General features: G+C 48.5%; 7 protein-coding genes across 7 annotated transcripts; 3 read left to right on the forward strand and 4 right to left on the reverse strand.

Moving 5' to 3' along the window:
• Positions 1–285: 285 nt before the first annotated feature.
• N7511_000243 (uncharacterized protein) lies at positions 286–1,678 on the reverse strand (the record flags this gene model as incomplete). Its single annotated transcript, XM_057122668.1, has 3 exons — positions 286–530; positions 585–1,173; positions 1,241–1,678. The coding sequence occupies 3 exons, from the start codon at positions 1,676–1,678 to the stop codon at positions 286–288; spliced, it is 1,272 nt and encodes a 423-aa protein (XP_056988401.1).
• Positions 1,679–2,417: 739 nt separating this feature from the next.
• On the forward strand, positions 2,418–2,899 carry N7511_000244 (RidA family protein; the record flags this gene model as incomplete). Its single annotated transcript, XM_057122669.1, has 3 exons — positions 2,418–2,469; positions 2,535–2,608; positions 2,675–2,899. The coding sequence occupies 3 exons, from the start codon at positions 2,418–2,420 to the stop codon at positions 2,897–2,899; spliced, it is 351 nt and encodes a 116-aa protein (XP_056988402.1).
• A 508-nt stretch (positions 2,900–3,407) lies between these two features.
• N7511_000245 (HpcH/HpaI aldolase family protein) lies at positions 3,408–4,208 on the reverse strand (the record flags this gene model as incomplete). The annotated part of the gene is made up of 1 exon (XM_057122670.1): positions 3,408–4,208. One exon carries the CDS (start codon positions 4,206–4,208, stop codon positions 3,408–3,410), a length of 801 nt encoding a protein of 266 aa, XP_056988403.1.
• A 639-nt stretch (positions 4,209–4,847) lies between these two features.
• On the forward strand, positions 4,848–6,362 carry N7511_000246 (uncharacterized protein; the record flags this gene model as incomplete). The annotated part of the gene is made up of 1 exon (XM_057122671.1): positions 4,848–6,362. The coding sequence occupies one exon, from the start codon at positions 4,848–4,850 to the stop codon at positions 6,360–6,362; it is 1,515 nt and encodes a 504-aa protein (XP_056988404.1).
• A 201-nt stretch (positions 6,363–6,563) lies between these two features.
• N7511_000247 (uncharacterized protein) lies at positions 6,564–8,693 on the reverse strand (the record flags this gene model as incomplete). The annotated part of the gene is made up of 1 exon (XM_057122672.1): positions 6,564–8,693. One exon carries the CDS (start codon positions 8,691–8,693, stop codon positions 6,564–6,566), a length of 2,130 nt encoding a protein of 709 aa, XP_056988405.1.
• A 1,345-nt stretch (positions 8,694–10,038) lies between these two features.
• N7511_000248 (DEAD/DEAH box helicase) lies at positions 10,039–13,034 on the forward strand (the record flags this gene model as incomplete). Its single annotated transcript, XM_057122673.1, has 4 exons — positions 10,039–10,348; positions 10,408–10,595; positions 10,652–12,012; positions 12,071–13,034. The coding sequence occupies 4 exons, from the start codon at positions 10,039–10,041 to the stop codon at positions 13,032–13,034; spliced, it is 2,823 nt and encodes a 940-aa protein (XP_056988406.1).
• Positions 13,035–14,375: 1,341 nt separating this feature from the next.
• Positions 14,376–17,142, reverse strand: N7511_000249 (uncharacterized protein; the record flags this gene model as incomplete). The annotated part of the gene is made up of 2 exons (XM_057122674.1): positions 14,376–17,039; positions 17,140–17,142. The coding sequence occupies 2 exons, from the start codon at positions 17,140–17,142 to the stop codon at positions 14,376–14,378; spliced, it is 2,667 nt and encodes an 888-aa protein (XP_056988407.1).
• Between the last annotated feature and the right edge of the window lie 233 nt (positions 17,143–17,375).

The following is a 17,375-nucleotide window of genomic DNA, read 5'->3' on the forward strand; positions in this document are numbered from 1 at the left end:
ATATAACCAAAAACAGACATTCTAGATTCCAGCACGAGTACATTGGGTGAAGGACTGTTTTACACCCAAGGCAATATCTTCAACTAAAAGACTAATTCCCTGGTGGGACCAGGGCCGTCGACAATCAACATGCTTGATGATACAGTGCAAGAATTGAAAATTTCTTAATCAAAGTCAATTTAAATCGCTAAATAAAATTCAAACATAGCCATACGGCTTCAATATTTCAAACGCAGAGGTAAAAGAAAATCCACATGACTGTTCACACACATTGTAGTCAATCCTCTAGACAGGCAGAACAACCTTGACACCCATGTACTCCCGCTGGTGCATGATCTTACCATCAATGAGCACTTGATCAGCACCGACTCTATTGCGGACTTGGTCCGTGGGATCAGTAGCGGTAGCAATTTGGATTTCACGCCATTGCTTATTGGTAGGAACGAGTTTCCCTTGAGATGTGAGTTTCTTGAACTCTTTGTAGACACCTTGTTCTTCGATGCAGCCCTCTCGCTGGATAAGTGGCGAATCTAGGTTGAATATTTAGCTTCAATCACCCGACATATTCCCTGAAGTTAACGTACCACTTGCAGGACCCATTCGCAAGTCACCAACGGAGCTGTTGAACAGCACCAACGAGAGACGTTCCTGTTCCAGCTGATCAACAGGGGGCTTGTACACACGGTGACGAGTAGCCTTGAAGTGACCACCAGACACAATTTCAAGGGTATCTCCAATGTTGATGACAAGCGCACCGGGCTTGTAGGGCACATAATACCACTGCTCATCACGGCCCCAGATCTGAAGGCAAGAGATGGGAACGGAGAACAGGAGTGTAGTCAGACCAAAGTCAGTATGACCGTGCATACGCAGGCCCTTGGAAGCTTCCTGTGTCTTCTTCTGAACGGGACGGAAGAGTGCGTGTCGGAAGTATCCCTCGCCGGATGGGCTGCCGTGTGATTGCACATTGTCCCAGAGATAGTCATCCGGCAACTCGAGGACTCGAGAGAAGAGAGTGAGAAGACGGCGGTTGACGGACTTTGTAAGGTAGTTGGCGAACTCTTCGACCTCATCCATGAAGGGATGTAGACATGTTGGCACTCGGTTGATGTCTTGCCAGTCGGGCTTGTACCAGTTGAATTGCTCGATGCCGTCTTCGGGTCCAAGGTTGCGCTGATGAAGATTGAGTGTAAATATAGAATCTAGATAAGAGTCTCATACGAAGAGAGTTTATTCTTACCTTGAAGCCGTAAGGGTGCTTGTAACCAGACCAAACGCCTGTCTCTGGGTCGAAGAGAAGGCGCTGCTTGTCCTCCTCGCTGATGTTGTGATAAAGATATTGTGCAATAGAGAACTGGCGGTGGAGCTTTACGGCAAGAGAAAAGTCATTAATGAGTTTACTTTGATCAAGGGGATCGAGTTCTGTATTTACCTGCTCCAGAGAAACTCCATAGTTCTCAAGGAACAAGAAGCCATCATCGCGAATGGCAGTCTTGACCTGCTGAACAAGGTTGTCGACTACAGCAGGGTCATCTGAGTCCAGCAAAGAAAGATCAATGGAGCTAAGTTCGGCGAAGTTCTCCTTCTGCTGCGTGACAGGAGGCGGAACCCATGTGGGGACGAAAGGTTTGCCGGGGAGGTCGGCCGAAGGAGGGTTGAAAGGGGCCGAAGGTGCCATTGTACTATATATCAAAAGATGTTCTTGCTCTTGTGTTTGAAACTGATGATGATACTTGAAGTCAACCACTTGATTGAGTCTTATATCTTTATAATAAGGTCGTAAGATGCATGAAACCCTATGTTCTACATCCGACATCCGGGGAGCATACCCCACCGCGCTCGACTTGGTCTGGCGAGCTCCTCGAAAAGATTAGACGAGAGGAGCGCAAATTGTGAACGTGCTTTGTCCTCTATCTTTCTGCCATTAGAGCTCTCTCACTAATCACCATCCTCGATAAGTTACTTTGAGTTTTGATTTCTTATCCAGGTCCAGCTAATCACTTATCTTTGGAGAGCTGTTCTGTAATGCAGCACCCAGATAGAATATCAGCGTATCAGTGGATCTTGCTACAACCATTTAGTTGTTGACAGACATGCATGAGAGGAGTGGGAGGAGCTCCTCCCTATAGTAGTTTATTGGTGCCTTCCACTCCTCCCGGGCTTGGCATGGAGGTAACGGGATAGGGCTAGCGCGACATCTTTATCTCGATCTTGAGCTCCTCCATGTTGATCAACGGATTCGAGACTTGAAGCCAAATATCATAGTGATTGTGTAAATCAGATGAGGGGTAGCTCTTTGCCCCTCCATGCTGCATAATTTAAACACGTACAGCCCACAAAATTTCACTACCTCAAATATCTTTCATCCCTGAACACGTCCTCTTGTCTACCAATCTTCCTTTTTGAACTCTGCCAAAATGTCTCGCCAGCTTATTTCCAGCGAGAAGTTTCCTACCAAGCCTCACAACTGTGAGTACCTACTCTGAGCATGAGGTGCAAGCTATTGGAACTATTACTGATCAAACTTATTCAAGGTCCTGCCACAAAGGTCCCAGGTCTTGTTTTCTGCGCCGGTCAGACTGCCACAGGAGAGATCAAGCAGGCGACAGTGAGTCCTTTTTTGCAAATCAATGATCAACCTCTAGCATTAGCTAATTCTTAACTTTCACCCCAGAGAACGGTCCTGCAAAATTTGAAGGAAGTCCTCGAGCTCTCTGGATCCTCCTTGGAGCAAGTCGTTAAGTACAACGTCTACCTGGCCGACATGAAAGACTTCGCCGCCATGAATGAAGTGTACATCGATTTCCTCCCCCAGCCTATGCCCTCGCGCTCGTGCCTTCAGGCTGTTCCTCCCGGTGACGGCACTGTGATTGAGATTGAGTGCATTGCTCAGGCTTGAAGATTTAATGACCAAAATAAATGCAACATATAGAACAACAAATACAGTATTTCATTCACAAACCAGTCCATCACTTGGTAGTTACCTGTAATTCACGAGACTAACCATGTAGTGTGAAGAGAACCAAAGTAATTGCAAGCCAACTAAATTACAAATTGCGTTATAAGCATTGTTCATGCAACATAGACAGGCCTTGTCTTGTTCAAGTAGACGAGACGAGCTTGTCGGTAAAAACAGGCAGAACAGATCCATGGAATAAAGAAAATTAAGATTCTTGGTTCCATGGTATCCACAAATGTCTTTCGGAGATGCTCCGTGTTTAGAGCCACCAGGAGGAAGGAAATAATCTTATGAAATCTTGAACGAGGATACCATTCAGCAGCGATCCACAAACTACCATCACAAGAAGTTATCCAGCTAGGAACAAAATATCTTGAAATCCATTCGTCCAGATTCAAGTCTAAATACAGGATTCTATTAAAGGTATCATAATTTCCAAACGTCCATCTCAAGACCGAGCAATATCAAACTCTGCCATGTACCAGTTCTGAATAGCCTTGGTATCACCAGTAATAGCAACAGTATCATAGCGCTCGCGAGCCTCCTTCGCAGCAGTACCGTTGTTGACCATGCGACCAGCCCACTTGCCAGCCTTGCGAGCCGCGGCGATAATCTTATCAATAGCAGCAACGAACTCGGGCTCATCACCGCGCGCAGGGGTGTATCCAAGAAGAGACTGAGCAAGATCATTAGGGCCAATGAAGACAAGGTCAACACCGGGCACGGCGCAAATGGCCTCGACATTTTCGACACCGGCACGGGTCTCAATTTGAATCATGGTGATGATAGTCTCGTTGGCGGACTTCATATATTCGGGGGTTGTGAGACCGTGGCCAATTGCAGGAAATGCCGAGCCCTGGCCGCGGACACCCTGGGGTGGGAACTTGGAAGATGCAACGATCTGTGCGGCCTCCTCGGCGTTGTTGATCTGGGGTACCATAATGCCATGTGCACCGGTGTCGAGAGCACGCTTAAGAATATCATGGGCTGGACCACGGATGCGGATCACGGGGGATACACCGAGGGCTGAAATTGCTGCAACGGAGTTGTGCATGGCATCGTCGCCGATGTGGCCGTGTTCGCAGTCGATGATGATTCCGTCGACTCCGGTGAGAGCGACGATCTGGGCTTGACGGATGGAAGGAATGGCCATGAAGGTCATTAAGGGGAACTCGCCCGCCTTGATTTTGTTAAGAAGTCTCAACCGAGAGTTCTCGATTGTGGTTGTGAGGGCGGTAGGATAGCTCATTGTGATGGTAGTTTGTGGATAGCTGTTGAGTGCTGCCTGGTAAAGATTGAAGTTCTGGATAGGAAATGGATTCTGGTAGACATGAGACCTGCTTAAATATTTGCTGTTTATTCTTCTCTAGCGCATCAAAATGACAAAAGCACGTTGATGAGCTCTGGAGTTAGGGCTAAAAGATAAGTGGGGCTGGCTTATCGCCCCCATCGGGAGGAGCTCCCAAAATCTCCCTCCGTGACTCTTCCCTCCTCTACTCCTCCCATTTCTAGCGCATGTACCCCGGATTTCAACCAAGTGAGTTGAAGGAGTTTATCTGGGGTAATTCACTCTAATTGGGCGATTCGAGGGCGCTCCTCCCAAAGTTATCTCTCTATCAACTTATCAACCGTCTAAATCGACCGCCACCCAACCAATCAATGCCTCACGATTCCTTCAACAGGCCTGGTCATTAGTTGATCACTCGGGTATCCGTAATGTCTTCCGGCTAGTTGGGCAAGATAACGGTCTCTACTAGACTTTCGACTATATAGGTTGCCGCGGGAGGGGGAGCTCAAGGAGCATTTCGACCACAACGACTGCAACACTTTGTGTGCATCCTCATATCATTTTACTTGCAGTCTCATTCTTGGCAACGAGTCTGCCTCAATGGACATTAAGAAAGATCCCGAGTCGGCCTATGCTGAAGACAATGTTTCCTCGGCAGAAGGGCAAGTCGACCTTACGAGCGCGGCGTATAGCCGTATGCCAGAGTCGATTCGCAACCTCAGTGACGATGAGAGAGCGGTTATCAACAAAAGACTAGTCCGCAAAGTGGACTTGTTTGTTCTTCCCACCATTGGAATCTTGTACATTCTGAACTATGTTGACCGTCAAAACCTGGCGGCGGCAAAGCTCCAGGGCATCATGGAGGACCTGAACATGTCCACCGAACAGTTTGCTACCGCAGTCTCCATCCTCTTCGTTGGATACTTGCCCTTCCAAATTCCAAGCAACCTTCTCATTACGAAGATCTCGCGACCTGGCATGTACATATGTGGAGCTGTGGCGATATGGGGCTGTATTTCAGCCTGCACAGCGGTGGTCAAAACATACGGTCAACTCCTCGCAGTACGAGCCGTCCTCGGAGCCGCCGAAGCCGTATTCTTCCCCGGTGCGATCTACTATCTGTCAGCCTGGTACACAAAGATGGAACTCGGCAAGCGAATCGCCGGTCTATACATCGCCCAGCAAGTCGGCAACGCCTTCGGTGGCCTCTTCGCAGCAGCCATTCTCCAACTCGATGGCGTCCACAATATCCGCGGCTGGCAATGGCTATTCATTATCGAAGGCAGCGCAACAGTTGGCATTGGCATCATCTGTGCCTGTATCATGCCCGAGTTCCCACACAACAGCCGTATCCTGTCCCAGACCGAGCGAGAATTTGCCGTGTGGCGAATCGAGTCGGAAGCCGGTGCAGGAGAAGCCTCAGAGCAAGAGAGTGTCTGGAAGGGATTCGCAAAAGCGCTGTCCGACCCGAAGCTGATCCTTCTCATTCTTTGCAACATGCTCTCACAGACTCAGGGGTCCATCGCCAACTACTTCCCCACTCTTGTCGGCTCCCTCAACTTCTCCAGTACGATTAGTTTGCTTCTTACTGCACCACCTTACATTCTTGCCGGTATTGTATACTACTGGATCATGTTCTACTCCGACCGCAAGAACACCGTTTACCCCATAATTCTTATCTGCATCGCCATCTCCATTGTCATGTACATCATCCCTATGGCTACGCTGAATGTTGGCGCCCGCTATTTCTCAATGATGATTTTACCCTTTGCCTCTGTCGGACCGCAACTGCTCCTCTACAAGACCATTAACCTGCATCTTGCCAGACCTGTCTCGAAGCGTGCTGCTGCATCCGCTCTGGTCAATGCTATTGGTGGAACATCAAATATCTGGGCATCATATCTGTACTACGGCTCCCCGCATTTCTATGCTGCTTTCGGAACGCTGATGGGCGCTGCTGTCCTATTTGGCTTTACTATTACTGCGTACCGCTGGCTTGTGTTGCGTGAGAATAGGCGCTTGGACTCGGGTGACCCAGCGCAGATCGCTCAGGTGGTGAAGGGTGGTGTCACTGAAGAAATGATCTCGCTTAACTGGCGCTATGAAATGTATTAATGATCAGCGGTTGTTATTGTTGGAATTTTTGACTTATTTCTGGGAAGTACTTGAAGGAATCCCTCCGGTGATGTAGTATATTCATTTATTTGAAGAATAGTCTTAATAATGTATACTCATCGTTTGTTAAACAATAAGAAAGCGTGCATAGAATCATACATCGCATTGTATAACAGTAAAATGGCAGATATATAATATGATTCATTTACCCAAATCGTGCAAACATGAGAGAATCAACTTTCCAAGCTGCCATTTCTGCCTGCGCTGGAATACTCTTTTTGCCCAAACCAAGGCACTGTCTACGTCCCCATCTTGGATACCGACCGCCTCCATGGCACCGGGTATTCCCCCACGAATGAGCTGCCAAGCAATCAAGAAAGCCTTGTATGCGTAAAAAGTGACCCACGGTGCCTCGGAATTCGGACTAAGCGTTTCATCAAGGTAACGCAGGAACCAGTTGACATGAGGCTGGATGGCCTTGGCAGTATCGGGATCGCAAAGGAACTGCGAAGAAGGCGCCAAGTAGGTCGACTGTGTCAATACAGCATCTATGCTCCCCTCAATAATTCCACTGGTATGTGAGGGTGACCACATCTGCAGTTCTATCATAGCAGTTTCCCAAGTTGCGGCGCAGGATACTGCATGTTTTGTCACTGGCTCATCGGATTGTGACTTGATGAAAGGACTGAGCGCGATGAGCGATGAGCGCAGGGCGCCGAATCGCTCGATACTGAGAATTCCTGTCATAGTTGACCAGCCCGAAATTTCACGGGCACTGGAAATGAGGAATTGAGCGATGTTTATGGCACCGTATGGATCGAAAGATGGGATTGTGTTGAGATCGGGATTTGAAGAGAGGAAGCGTCGCACAGCGTCTGTGTATCGTACCGAGAGTCCAGAATCTCTCGCGACCAGCTGCCGATGAGCCCATTCCGCGGATGACGATGCCATCCACTGGTCTTCAGGGCAGGGGAGATCATGTTTGATCTCGAGATGGGAGATTGAGCGGGGGATAGAAAGGAACTGATACCACAGTGTATCGATCTGATGCACGGCAAATAGGGTTCGCTTGTGTGACTCGGCTTTCACAAATTCCCGCCATAATGATTCCAGATCTGCTGTCGCACCAGTTTTGACTGCCAGTGGCTGCGTCAATCTGCTAGCACGAGTGAGTGAAATCATGTGGGTATGCATCTTCAAACCAGAGGCTGAGTCGTCACCACAAAGATACATCATGGCACAGATCTGAAGCAGCAAATATGATTGAACTATAGAAGTGTTCTGCAATGGAGCATCTGGTCTTGTCTCATCGGAAGCAATCATTGCACGGGCTTGATGGAAACAGCGTAGAGCGAGCCTTTCGCCTGATCCTTCTCGATCGCTATATTCTGGATCCTCCCCATGTTGGTAGGCGAGGCAGAGAATGCTGAGAACCAGGTGGGAGGTCGTTTGTGTTGGATCAAAGGTGGGCTGGTGGAGAAAAGGGAGGAAGTGAGATAAATTGGCAAAGAACAGACTGCAACCTCTGTTGACCTGCAAAGGAGTTGGAAACCAATCATCCTGGAGCTGGGGTATATCGCTTGGGGACAGTCTATCAGTTATAGAGTGCGTGCGTTGATGGATGTTATAGTCAGGCAAATGTGGACTACCCAAGGTTGGCTGTAAAGTAATCATCGTGTGAGATTGAGTATCGAAAGAGTTCGTCGGCTTCAAAAATTCTGCTCCCATCAATAAATTGCGTTCAAGATCTGCGGCGCCTTGAACGATCTGATCAATTAAACTCGAATCATTGATCGAGGGGTGCGGTGGCATGGTAGCTGCAGTCAACGAAGTATCTTCCACCCCGGTTCTCGGATCCGTGGTTGCTGTAGAATGGACACGCTCTGTGTTGTAGCCAGGGTCGAACTTCTGTTGCTGGTAACCTAGAGTGTTCCACATCGTGTTATTCATCTGAATTTCGTCCCCTTCACTCGAATTCGAAGAGTTTGTTGAGTGCGGTGAGAAGCCATCTGGACTTCCTGTAGCCGAGATAGCTGTAGGCGATAACGAATCCCCCTTGTCTTGTCTAGATGTTGGTGGTTGGCGTCGAGATCTTTTTGTTATGCGTTGATGTTCATGTTCTGGATGCTTTCTCTTCATGTGTCGGTTGCGCAAGTCATTCCGGGAGAAAGTGGCGTGGCAAAAGTCGCAGGGAAGAGAGGCTTCGGCCTGAGAACGGGAATGAAGCGCAGAGTGACGCTTGAGATTCTCATGCCGGGTGAATCGACTTTGGCAGACGAGACATTGAAATGGTTGGTAGGCAGGCGTCGCCCTTGCATGTGAGACAGACATATTGAATACAGAGATGTCAGGGAGTGTTCCTGTGAAAGTGTCAGTCATGAGGCGCCATGAACCAAAATCCGGGGACTCAGACATACCCCCGCAAAACGCCGGTGCCGGTTCGAACTTCTCCGCACAGCAAACACTTCCACTTTGTCCCCTTCAGCAATGACCCGAAGAAAGAGAGAACTTCGAGGCCCAATCGTCGAACATATATGCAAAAGCAAGAAATGATAATCAGCAAAGAAATGTTATCGACATCCACGCGCAAGACAAGACCGTGTGGGGTCCTCCTGGCCAATCATCAGCCGGCTACTTATCAGCAGATTACCGTCCTCACGTGGGTCGGAGGCATGTCGGCCACTGTTGGCCTCCTTACTGGACTACGGCAGTGTGCAGTACGACGTGCCTAGTTTTTAATTTTGACTATTGCTTAGAAGGGAGGGTATATTAATATAAGATGATTCATAAGGGACTTAAAAGAAGCCAATATACTATTAGATCAATATACCTACGCGTAATTATTAATTAACTTCTAAGTGAGAATGAGATTGAAGTAGAAGATAATCAAAGAATAAGAATATAAAGAAAGAAACATCGTAGAAGAGCTTGCGAGGGAAAAGAGATTCCTATGAAAAGGTCCAGAACTATGTAAGATCATAGAAGATTTCTAGAAATATCTTCGACTTTAAGATATAAGAAAGAGTAACACTCTCTCAACTCTCACTTAAATCTCCCTCAGTTCTCTCTTAGTTCTCTCTCAGTTCTCCCTCTCAATTTTCCCGGTTTTTATATTAATGTAAATGATCATAGGTGAAAGAAGCGTAATATACGGAGTACAGAAGAAACCTTAGAAGGCGGTAAAGAAGGCGGTATAGGGGCACGGGCCTTTTAAGCTAATGGTGGCTGCACACTGCTCTACCAAACATAGGTATCAGAAAGATAGGAACGGACGGGCAGTAAAGGCGAGAATTGACGTGTCAATTCTAAAGAATTGGTAAGAGGGAATATTTTGAGCCCGAAATTCCTGTTTATATTAGGCAAAACTTGAGTTTCAGATTGCAATGGATGGAATTGAATGAGAGTCGTTCAAGATCTATAGATCGGGGAGGAAAGCTGTAGCGGCCAAAAAGAAGTAAATGTGGGTCTCAGGTCACGTCACGAAGCGACACCGCGTCGAGCAGCTGAGCAACTTATCCAGACTCTCTGCTATAATTGAATGATAGAAGGCTGGTTTGATCTAACGCTACTCTTCTATCACCTTTGACTGGTCTGTTTATCCCAAACAGTTTACTTGTTGTCACCCAATGAGCTACGCGTCATTCCTGGGATCAATTAACCAATTGAAACAGCAACAATGGCGAAGCGCAAAAGTGACGCAGTAAACGAGGAAAAGGGTTTCCCAAACAGTGGATATACACGCATATCTAAAATTCTTCGGGGTGAACCCGTGGGTGCTATTGAACCTGTCATGAGTTCCAGCATCAATAGCCCGACGACATTCTTCAGCCACAACAATACAACTACAGGCCAGAGGTTTGGCCAGTCGACAGACTTTCTACCATTGACACAAGTCGGTGATGAAGATGAAGATGAACAAGCGGCAAATGCCGTCGAGGGAGCACAAGGGGGTGATGATTCCTCCTTGGCGAGCACCGTGCTTTATGGTATGACATAGTGCTGCATGAGCTGGCACCTAAAGAGCTGTATTAACCACCTAAGATAGGCATTCTTGCTGGCAAAATTGTAGGTGTACGCTTCTACGGAGGCCGTGCTAACCCTAATGAACGAGTAATTGTCAAACGAGAGCCTACCAATAAATATGACCGAAATGCCATTCGCGTGGATAATGTCATGGGTGCGCAGATTGGTCACATTCCGCGAGCAATGGCTGCCAAACTGGCACCATATATGGTTCGTCAGGCTCATCTGATTGAACCACAAGCATGGCTGACACTATATGATATAAGGATGCACACGATCTTGTTGTTGAAGGCGAGTTAACCGGGCCCATTGGAGGTTTCACTTGTCCTGTGGCTGTGAAGCTATTCGGATCTTCCGATCCCGTTCAGCGCTCAACTCTTAAGAAGAGAATGCAAGATGACAAGCTCCCCGTGCAACAGATCACCAAGGCAGAGCGCGAGGAAGCCAAGCAGAAGAAGGAATTTGAAAAAAATGAGATGCAAGAGGCAAAGAAGGCTCGTTCAATGGCTCTTGGCCGTGCGACAGCTGAATGGCAAGCCAAGGAGAAGTCCGACTTTAGGAACCTTTCGACTCCACTGGGATTCGGCGAGGCAGAACAAGAGAATCTGGAAAACCTGATCAACCAGAGCAAGACCTTCAATCCGCGAGATATTGGCCAGGTTGTGGAAACATTTGGACAGAAAGAATCTGATCTGGCTGACATGTCCATGGTGGATTCACCGCCTGGTCTTTTTACACAGCTGCTTCCATATCAGCGACAGGGACTCGCTTGGATGATCAAGCAAGAGTCGCCCACTCTTCCAGCACGTGGATCTGAGCGCATTGTTCAATTGTGGAAGCGGGACAGCAAGGGCTTCGTCAATGTCGCAACGAATTATTCCATGTCGAAGGATCCCTCTCTGGCCCGTGGTGGTATTCTGGCAGATGACATGGGACTGGGAAAGACTATTCAGGTCATCTCATTGATAATAGCGGAAAGTGCCCCTCCAAACGCAGGCTCCTCCAAGTCCACCTTGATTGTTGCCCCTGTTGGTGTCATGAGTAACTGGCGAAACCAGATAACAGATCACGTTAAGCATGAATGTGCTCCGAGTGTTTTGATATACCACGGCTCCGGCAAGAAGGAGGCGGGAAAGCTGGCCGACTATGATGTTGTCATCACCAGCTACAATGCATTGGCTTCTGAGTTCAATAGTACTGCGAAGGAGCCTCCTGCCCAAGGGATCTTCTCACTTCAATGGCGTCGAGTTGTGCTGGATGAAGGTCATACAATCCGCAATCCCCTTTCAAAGTCTTCTTTGGCTGCTAGTGGGTTGCGTGCTGACTCTCGCTGGTCCTTAACCGGCACTCCCATTATCAACAGTCTCAAGGATTTGTATTCTCAGGTTCGCTTCCTGGGGCTTTCCGGTGGACTGGAAGATCGGGGTATATTTAACGCTGTCTTGAGCCGACCCTTGACCCAAGGAGATCCGGATGCTCGACTTCTTCTGGAAGCTCTCATGGGGACAATCTGCCTGCGTCGGAGAAAGGATATGGCTTTCATCAACTTGAAATTGCCAGAGATGACATCTCGCCTCATTAGAATCAAGTTCAAAGCTCACGAGCGGGAGAAATACAGTGCATTCCAGTACGTACCAATCGAAATCTCCTCTCTCATCACGATGCAAGACTGACCTCAAATTCAGAAACGAGGCTCAAGGCGCGTTGTTGGACTTCAAGGATAAAGATGGCAACACCAAGTACTCTCATCTATTGGAGGTTATTCTGCGTCTTCGTCAAGTCTGTAACCACTGGGCATTGTGCAAGAACCGGATCAACAAGCTTCTGACCGTGCTAGAAGAGCACAAGATCGTTCCTCTGACACCAGAGAACGTCAAGGCCCTGCAAGACATGCTGCAGCTTCAAATTGAAAGCCAAGAACCATGTCCAATCTGCCTGGACAACCTCGATCAGCCCGTCATAACAGCCTGTGCCCATGCCTACTGCCGTGGCTGCATTGAGGAGGTCATCGAACGCCAACACAAGTGTCCCCTCTGTCGCGCCGAGATCAAAGACAACAACGTGCTGGTCTCACCAGCTGCGAACTTGGGTGAAGATGACGGCATGCAAGCTGACCCCGGCAGCCCAAGTAGCAAGATTGAGACTCTCGTCAAGATCCTCACGGCCCAGGGCCAAGCACCAGGAACCAAGACCGTAGTGTTTAGTCAGTGGACCTCCTTCTTGGACTTGATTGAGCCACAGCTTCAGCAGCACGGTATCAAGTATGCCCGCGTCGACGGCAAGATGCAATCCTTGAACCGTGACAACAGCATCAACGCCTTCACCCACGACCCAGATTGCGTCGTACTGTTGGCGAGTCTGAGTGTATGCAGCGTCGGTCTCAACCTTGTTGCGGCGAACCAGGTCATCTTGGCTGACAGCTGGTGGGCACCGGCCATCGAGGACCAGGCTGTTGATCGTGTGTACCGGCTCGGACAGAAGCGAGAAACAACAGTGTGGCGTCTGGTTATGGAGGATAGCATCGAGGAGCGGGTGCTGGCGATCCAGGAACGGAAGAGGAGTCTCATGCTTGCTGCCTTTCGTGAAACGGCGAAGAAGGCTGAGGATCGGGGGACGCGTGTTGCTGACCTCGAGTCGTTGCTGCAGTAGGCCTAAGGCTATTGTTGACTGCCATGTCTGCTACTGAATACTTCTACGTGGGATATATGGGCAACAGGAGATAGATGAGAGGGGTAGTCCACTGGAACTTCAGTCTATATATGGGAATGGAAGCTTTTTCTTGATTTCTAGCGAACTTTTGAAGTGGATGAGTAGATACATGATGGGGAAACAGGGGAAAGGGAGATACAACAACCTTGGAAACGACTTCACGGGCATACCTGACTCAGTAAGTAGGGACCGCTCTCAACTTTGCAATGATGTTTTCAAAGATGCGCGAGGAAGAGCCGTCTTTTCATCATTAGGCCCAGAAGGGCTTTGTAGATGCCTCCAGGCGAGGTGACTTGGGCGGTTAGGTCCAAGACACGGGTTCATCGCTACCTGGTGCTTTCCCACATATACCTACTAGGTAGGTGGATGGGGAGTCACATCAGCCCCTCCATGATCCAGGGCCCATGATATTGAAGCCCAAGATGCAGTGCCATGTAGTCTAACAACCACCAGAACAGTAAGCACAAGCCTGTACCACCCTGATCCTGCTTTGTTCATGCACTTTCTATTCCACGACAGACTGTCTAAATGGTTCTTCCACTGGGCAGTGATTGAGCAACGCCAGCAAGCAGACCTCCCACGGCCGGCTTCCTCCTAAGGGGGGCTCACGCGCTATATCAAGCCTCGGGCTGGTTTCAATAGCGTCATTCTGCTATTTAGCTGCAAGCAATACCGGTTTTGTCTTTGACCCCCGGTGTGAAGCTGGGACTCCTGGCGTAAGGGACTTGATTTGGCGGTGATCTCACACACTCCCTTTGACCCTGCTGCAGTCCAAAGTAGCTACATTTTCTAGGTTAGGAGCTACACCTCCATCCCGTCGAGGGCCGTAGTGTAAAAATGTAGCTTCTGGCAGTTATTTCCTCGACATTATAGCTGCACAACAGTATGAAGACCGGCCTGTATGTACGTGAACTTGACTCGCCACAGGTACTTGTATTTTCTGACATGGAGCTTCAGTTTCAGGTGACTTCATCATCTGGAAGATCTCAGTTTATTGGATCAAGACAAGCTGGTGAAATAGTTTGCGCTGAGACAACATTGAGCCCCCAACTTCTCAACTTAGTCCGCCTGTAGATATCTACGCCAGGGAACCAAGACACTCAATGTCTTGGGTGCAAATTACTTGACTTCATATGATGCTTTGTGCTTACTGGATCGAGGGTATTACAATAATCGTACATTATTATTCAACATATCTTAAAGTCAAGAAGTATTGACAAAAAGCTGAGAGCGACGAAGATGCATGGATAATCGAACATAAAGTATCGGTATGCAAATTTTCTACTGGTACATTTGCCAACCTTCTTCAGACATGGGCGACACAGCCTCCGGCTTGGCTGGAGATACAGGAGGATTGTTGGGAGAAACAAGGGGAGCCACAGCCGGGAAAGGAGGGAGATTCAGTGACTGAAGAGGAGGGTCGTAGTACCAAGGGCAAGCTGGTACTTCGCAGTCTGAAGGCGAAGCATCAATTGGTACTTCAAAATCCGAGGGCAGTGAGTACGCAGATGCTTCAATGTCTGATTGCAAAGACTGAACAGGCACCCCAAGATCTGAGGGTAGTGTGTGGTCAGCTGCGTCAGTATCTGAATGCAGAGAGTGAATAGGAAGTCCAGCATGCGAAGATGAAGGATCAATGGGTACTTCGAAAGCCGAGGGCAGTGAGTATGCAGGTGCTTCAATGGCAGAATGCAAAGAGTGGGCAGGCACTTCGACATTTGAAGGCAATGAATAACCAGGAGCTTCAGGAGCTTCAGAAACTTCAGGAACCGAGGGAGCCGAGGGTAAAGAGTAGCCAGGCACGGTGAAGGTAGGCCCATAAGTCAAAGAGAAGGGAGGTCTTGGCTTGAGGGGACGTAATGGGAAGCGTGGATATTTCAATTGTCCCAACTTGAATGCGGAATTCTCATCCTTTGTGTTCAAGAGGAGTTTGGGGTGGGCTCGATTCTCCTGGCCGAGGCTCATGGTTCTCCTCGCCTCCTGTCCGTGTCGCTTCCTGCCGATGAGGCTACTATCCGGCCTCATTTGGTTCTGCCCGCGTTGCACCTTCTCTTGGGTTTGAAGTTCCAACCACCGAGCACCGCCAAGGCAGATGTTGTACACGAGGCTCAGGAAGTCCGGGAATTTATCAAACGATGTGTTTTCATAGCGCTCCAGTGCAGCCAATGCCTGTTGAATACGCTCTGGTTGAAATGACTCTTCATCTTCACATCGAAGACCATCAACCCATGAGACAAATTGCCTAGCTATGATTGTTTCATGGCTGCTTTCTGATATTGATAAACCCTTGAAAACCAAGGCTTTAGCGACAACGCCCTTCAATGCCGCTTGTATCAGCTCTCGATGTACAGCAACCCCAAATCTGCCAACGAATACAGCGAGTTTCTTGAGCTTCTTGCGGGATAAAGTGCGAATATTTTTGGCCAAGGCTGCAGGACGGTATCCAGTGCTCTCGACTATCTCCCACGGAACATATGTTTCCTCGAAAAGAACCACATACTCTTCCTTGAAGGGAAGATTGTCGTTGATTTTAGTGGTTTGAAGCGACATATCTGGTTCTGTCACGACAGGGCTGTCACCTGTGAGATCGATTACCACCGCATCATTTGGGATGACTCCCTCAAGACGTGGCTTCTTTTCAGTTGTTTTGTCTGTGTCCAGGTCAGAGTCGTCCGAATCACAAAGCTCGCCCTTTTCTTCGGAGGATTGATCAGAATCATCACTATCATCAGAAGAAGATGATGAAATGTCATAGAAGCCAGGGGAGCTAGAGAAACCATATGTAGGGAATTTGATCTGGTCATTTTGATCGCACTTTCCCTGTTGGCTCTTATCTTGGGAGATATCTAGGCTATTGAGCATTGAGAGCCGCCATTCGCAGAAAAACATGTCTTTTAGAGTTTCAAGCAGGCTGTCACAGCTCTTGATGATCAAGGCGGCGGTTGTGTGTCTGTGTCCGTAAATCGCGTCGCGAAGTGATTCGAGACGTCTTTGTAGCCTCTGAAGATCGCCTTTGGCTCTGTTTTTGATAGCGTTGCCATCACGTCCCTCTGTAAAGAGTCCGCTAGACTCGCACATTTCATTTGTAATGCTATCCATCCAAGTCTGTCGCTGTTCTGAAATCAAATTGTCCACGATTTCGTTGAACCTCGCCAGGCTGACTGGCCCTGTAGGTGTGGGAGGAACTACTCCAGGCGGCTTCTTCTCGGGAAGATCTTCGATTTCCCGTCTCTCGTCGGATTCCCAGTCGGAACTGTCAGATTCTCCGTACAAAGGCAAGGCATCTTGATCATTTTCTTCCGGTGGGTTGCGAAGTATAACTCCGTCAATGAATGCCTTGAATTCTGGGCAGAGATCATAATCTGTCGGTTGATGTGCCGATTTTGTAGCGGATTCCAGATCTGTGGCTGATCCCGGGGTTGTAGTTGATACCTGGCTTGCAACCGATGGCATATTCGTAGCCGATGTCAGTCCTGCTGGCAGGGGTGACCAGAGAGCTGGATCAGGTACACGGCCTCTAGGCACTGGTGTGAGAGGTGTTGTAAGGATATTTTCGGCACGTCGTGGCTGCTTAGTGGTCTTAGGTGACAGGGAGATATCGGTAGCAGGAGTTGTAGGCTGAACTAAGATGCTCTGCCCCAGGGTAGCACGATGATCAAAAGCGGCTGAGCGTTCTTTCAAATACCGTATGACATGCAAGATGTAGACACGCTCTCCCACTTTAGTCACACCCATGGACATCTTGAGGAGTTCGCTATTCACAGATTCAAGAAGCACCCTGCCATTAATACCTCTGGCGCGAAAGATCGGTCCTAAGAGAGCAAGATCGGGAGGGCTGATGCTGCAAGCCCATTTGTGGGGCACTTGTGGCCACAAAAACGAGACAACATCTTCAACGGACCAGTCGATGGGGTCCTTTGGGAAGGTCGAGGTAAGTTCTTTGGCCTGTTGTAGGGTTAGGGCATTGCTCAAACTTTGGGTGAGGTACGTCCGTTGGTATACAGTTTGAAACTGAGACACGCTGGATCATGGTGAGTTGACTTACCATGATGGTTGCACAACTGAAATTAATTTGGCAGGCACAAAAGAAAGTGAAAGAAAGCAGAAGCTAGCTGAGGAGACTAGCCTGACCACGAGCGGCAAATATCTGAAGAACGTGGATCGCGTTACACGAAGAACAACTTGTGGGATATGATGTCGTGTAAATGTACGAACTTTTGCAGAGAGAATGGACGAGCAAGGGAGTAAAAGAAAAGACCAGCTGAAAGATATCAGCGTAAA

This window comes from Penicillium nucicola (assembly GCF_028828085.1).
Source record: "Penicillium nucicola strain IBT 29836 chromosome Unknown utg000001l, whole genome shotgun sequence".
NCBI lineage: Eukaryota > Fungi > Ascomycota > Eurotiomycetes > Eurotiales > Aspergillaceae > Penicillium > Penicillium nucicola.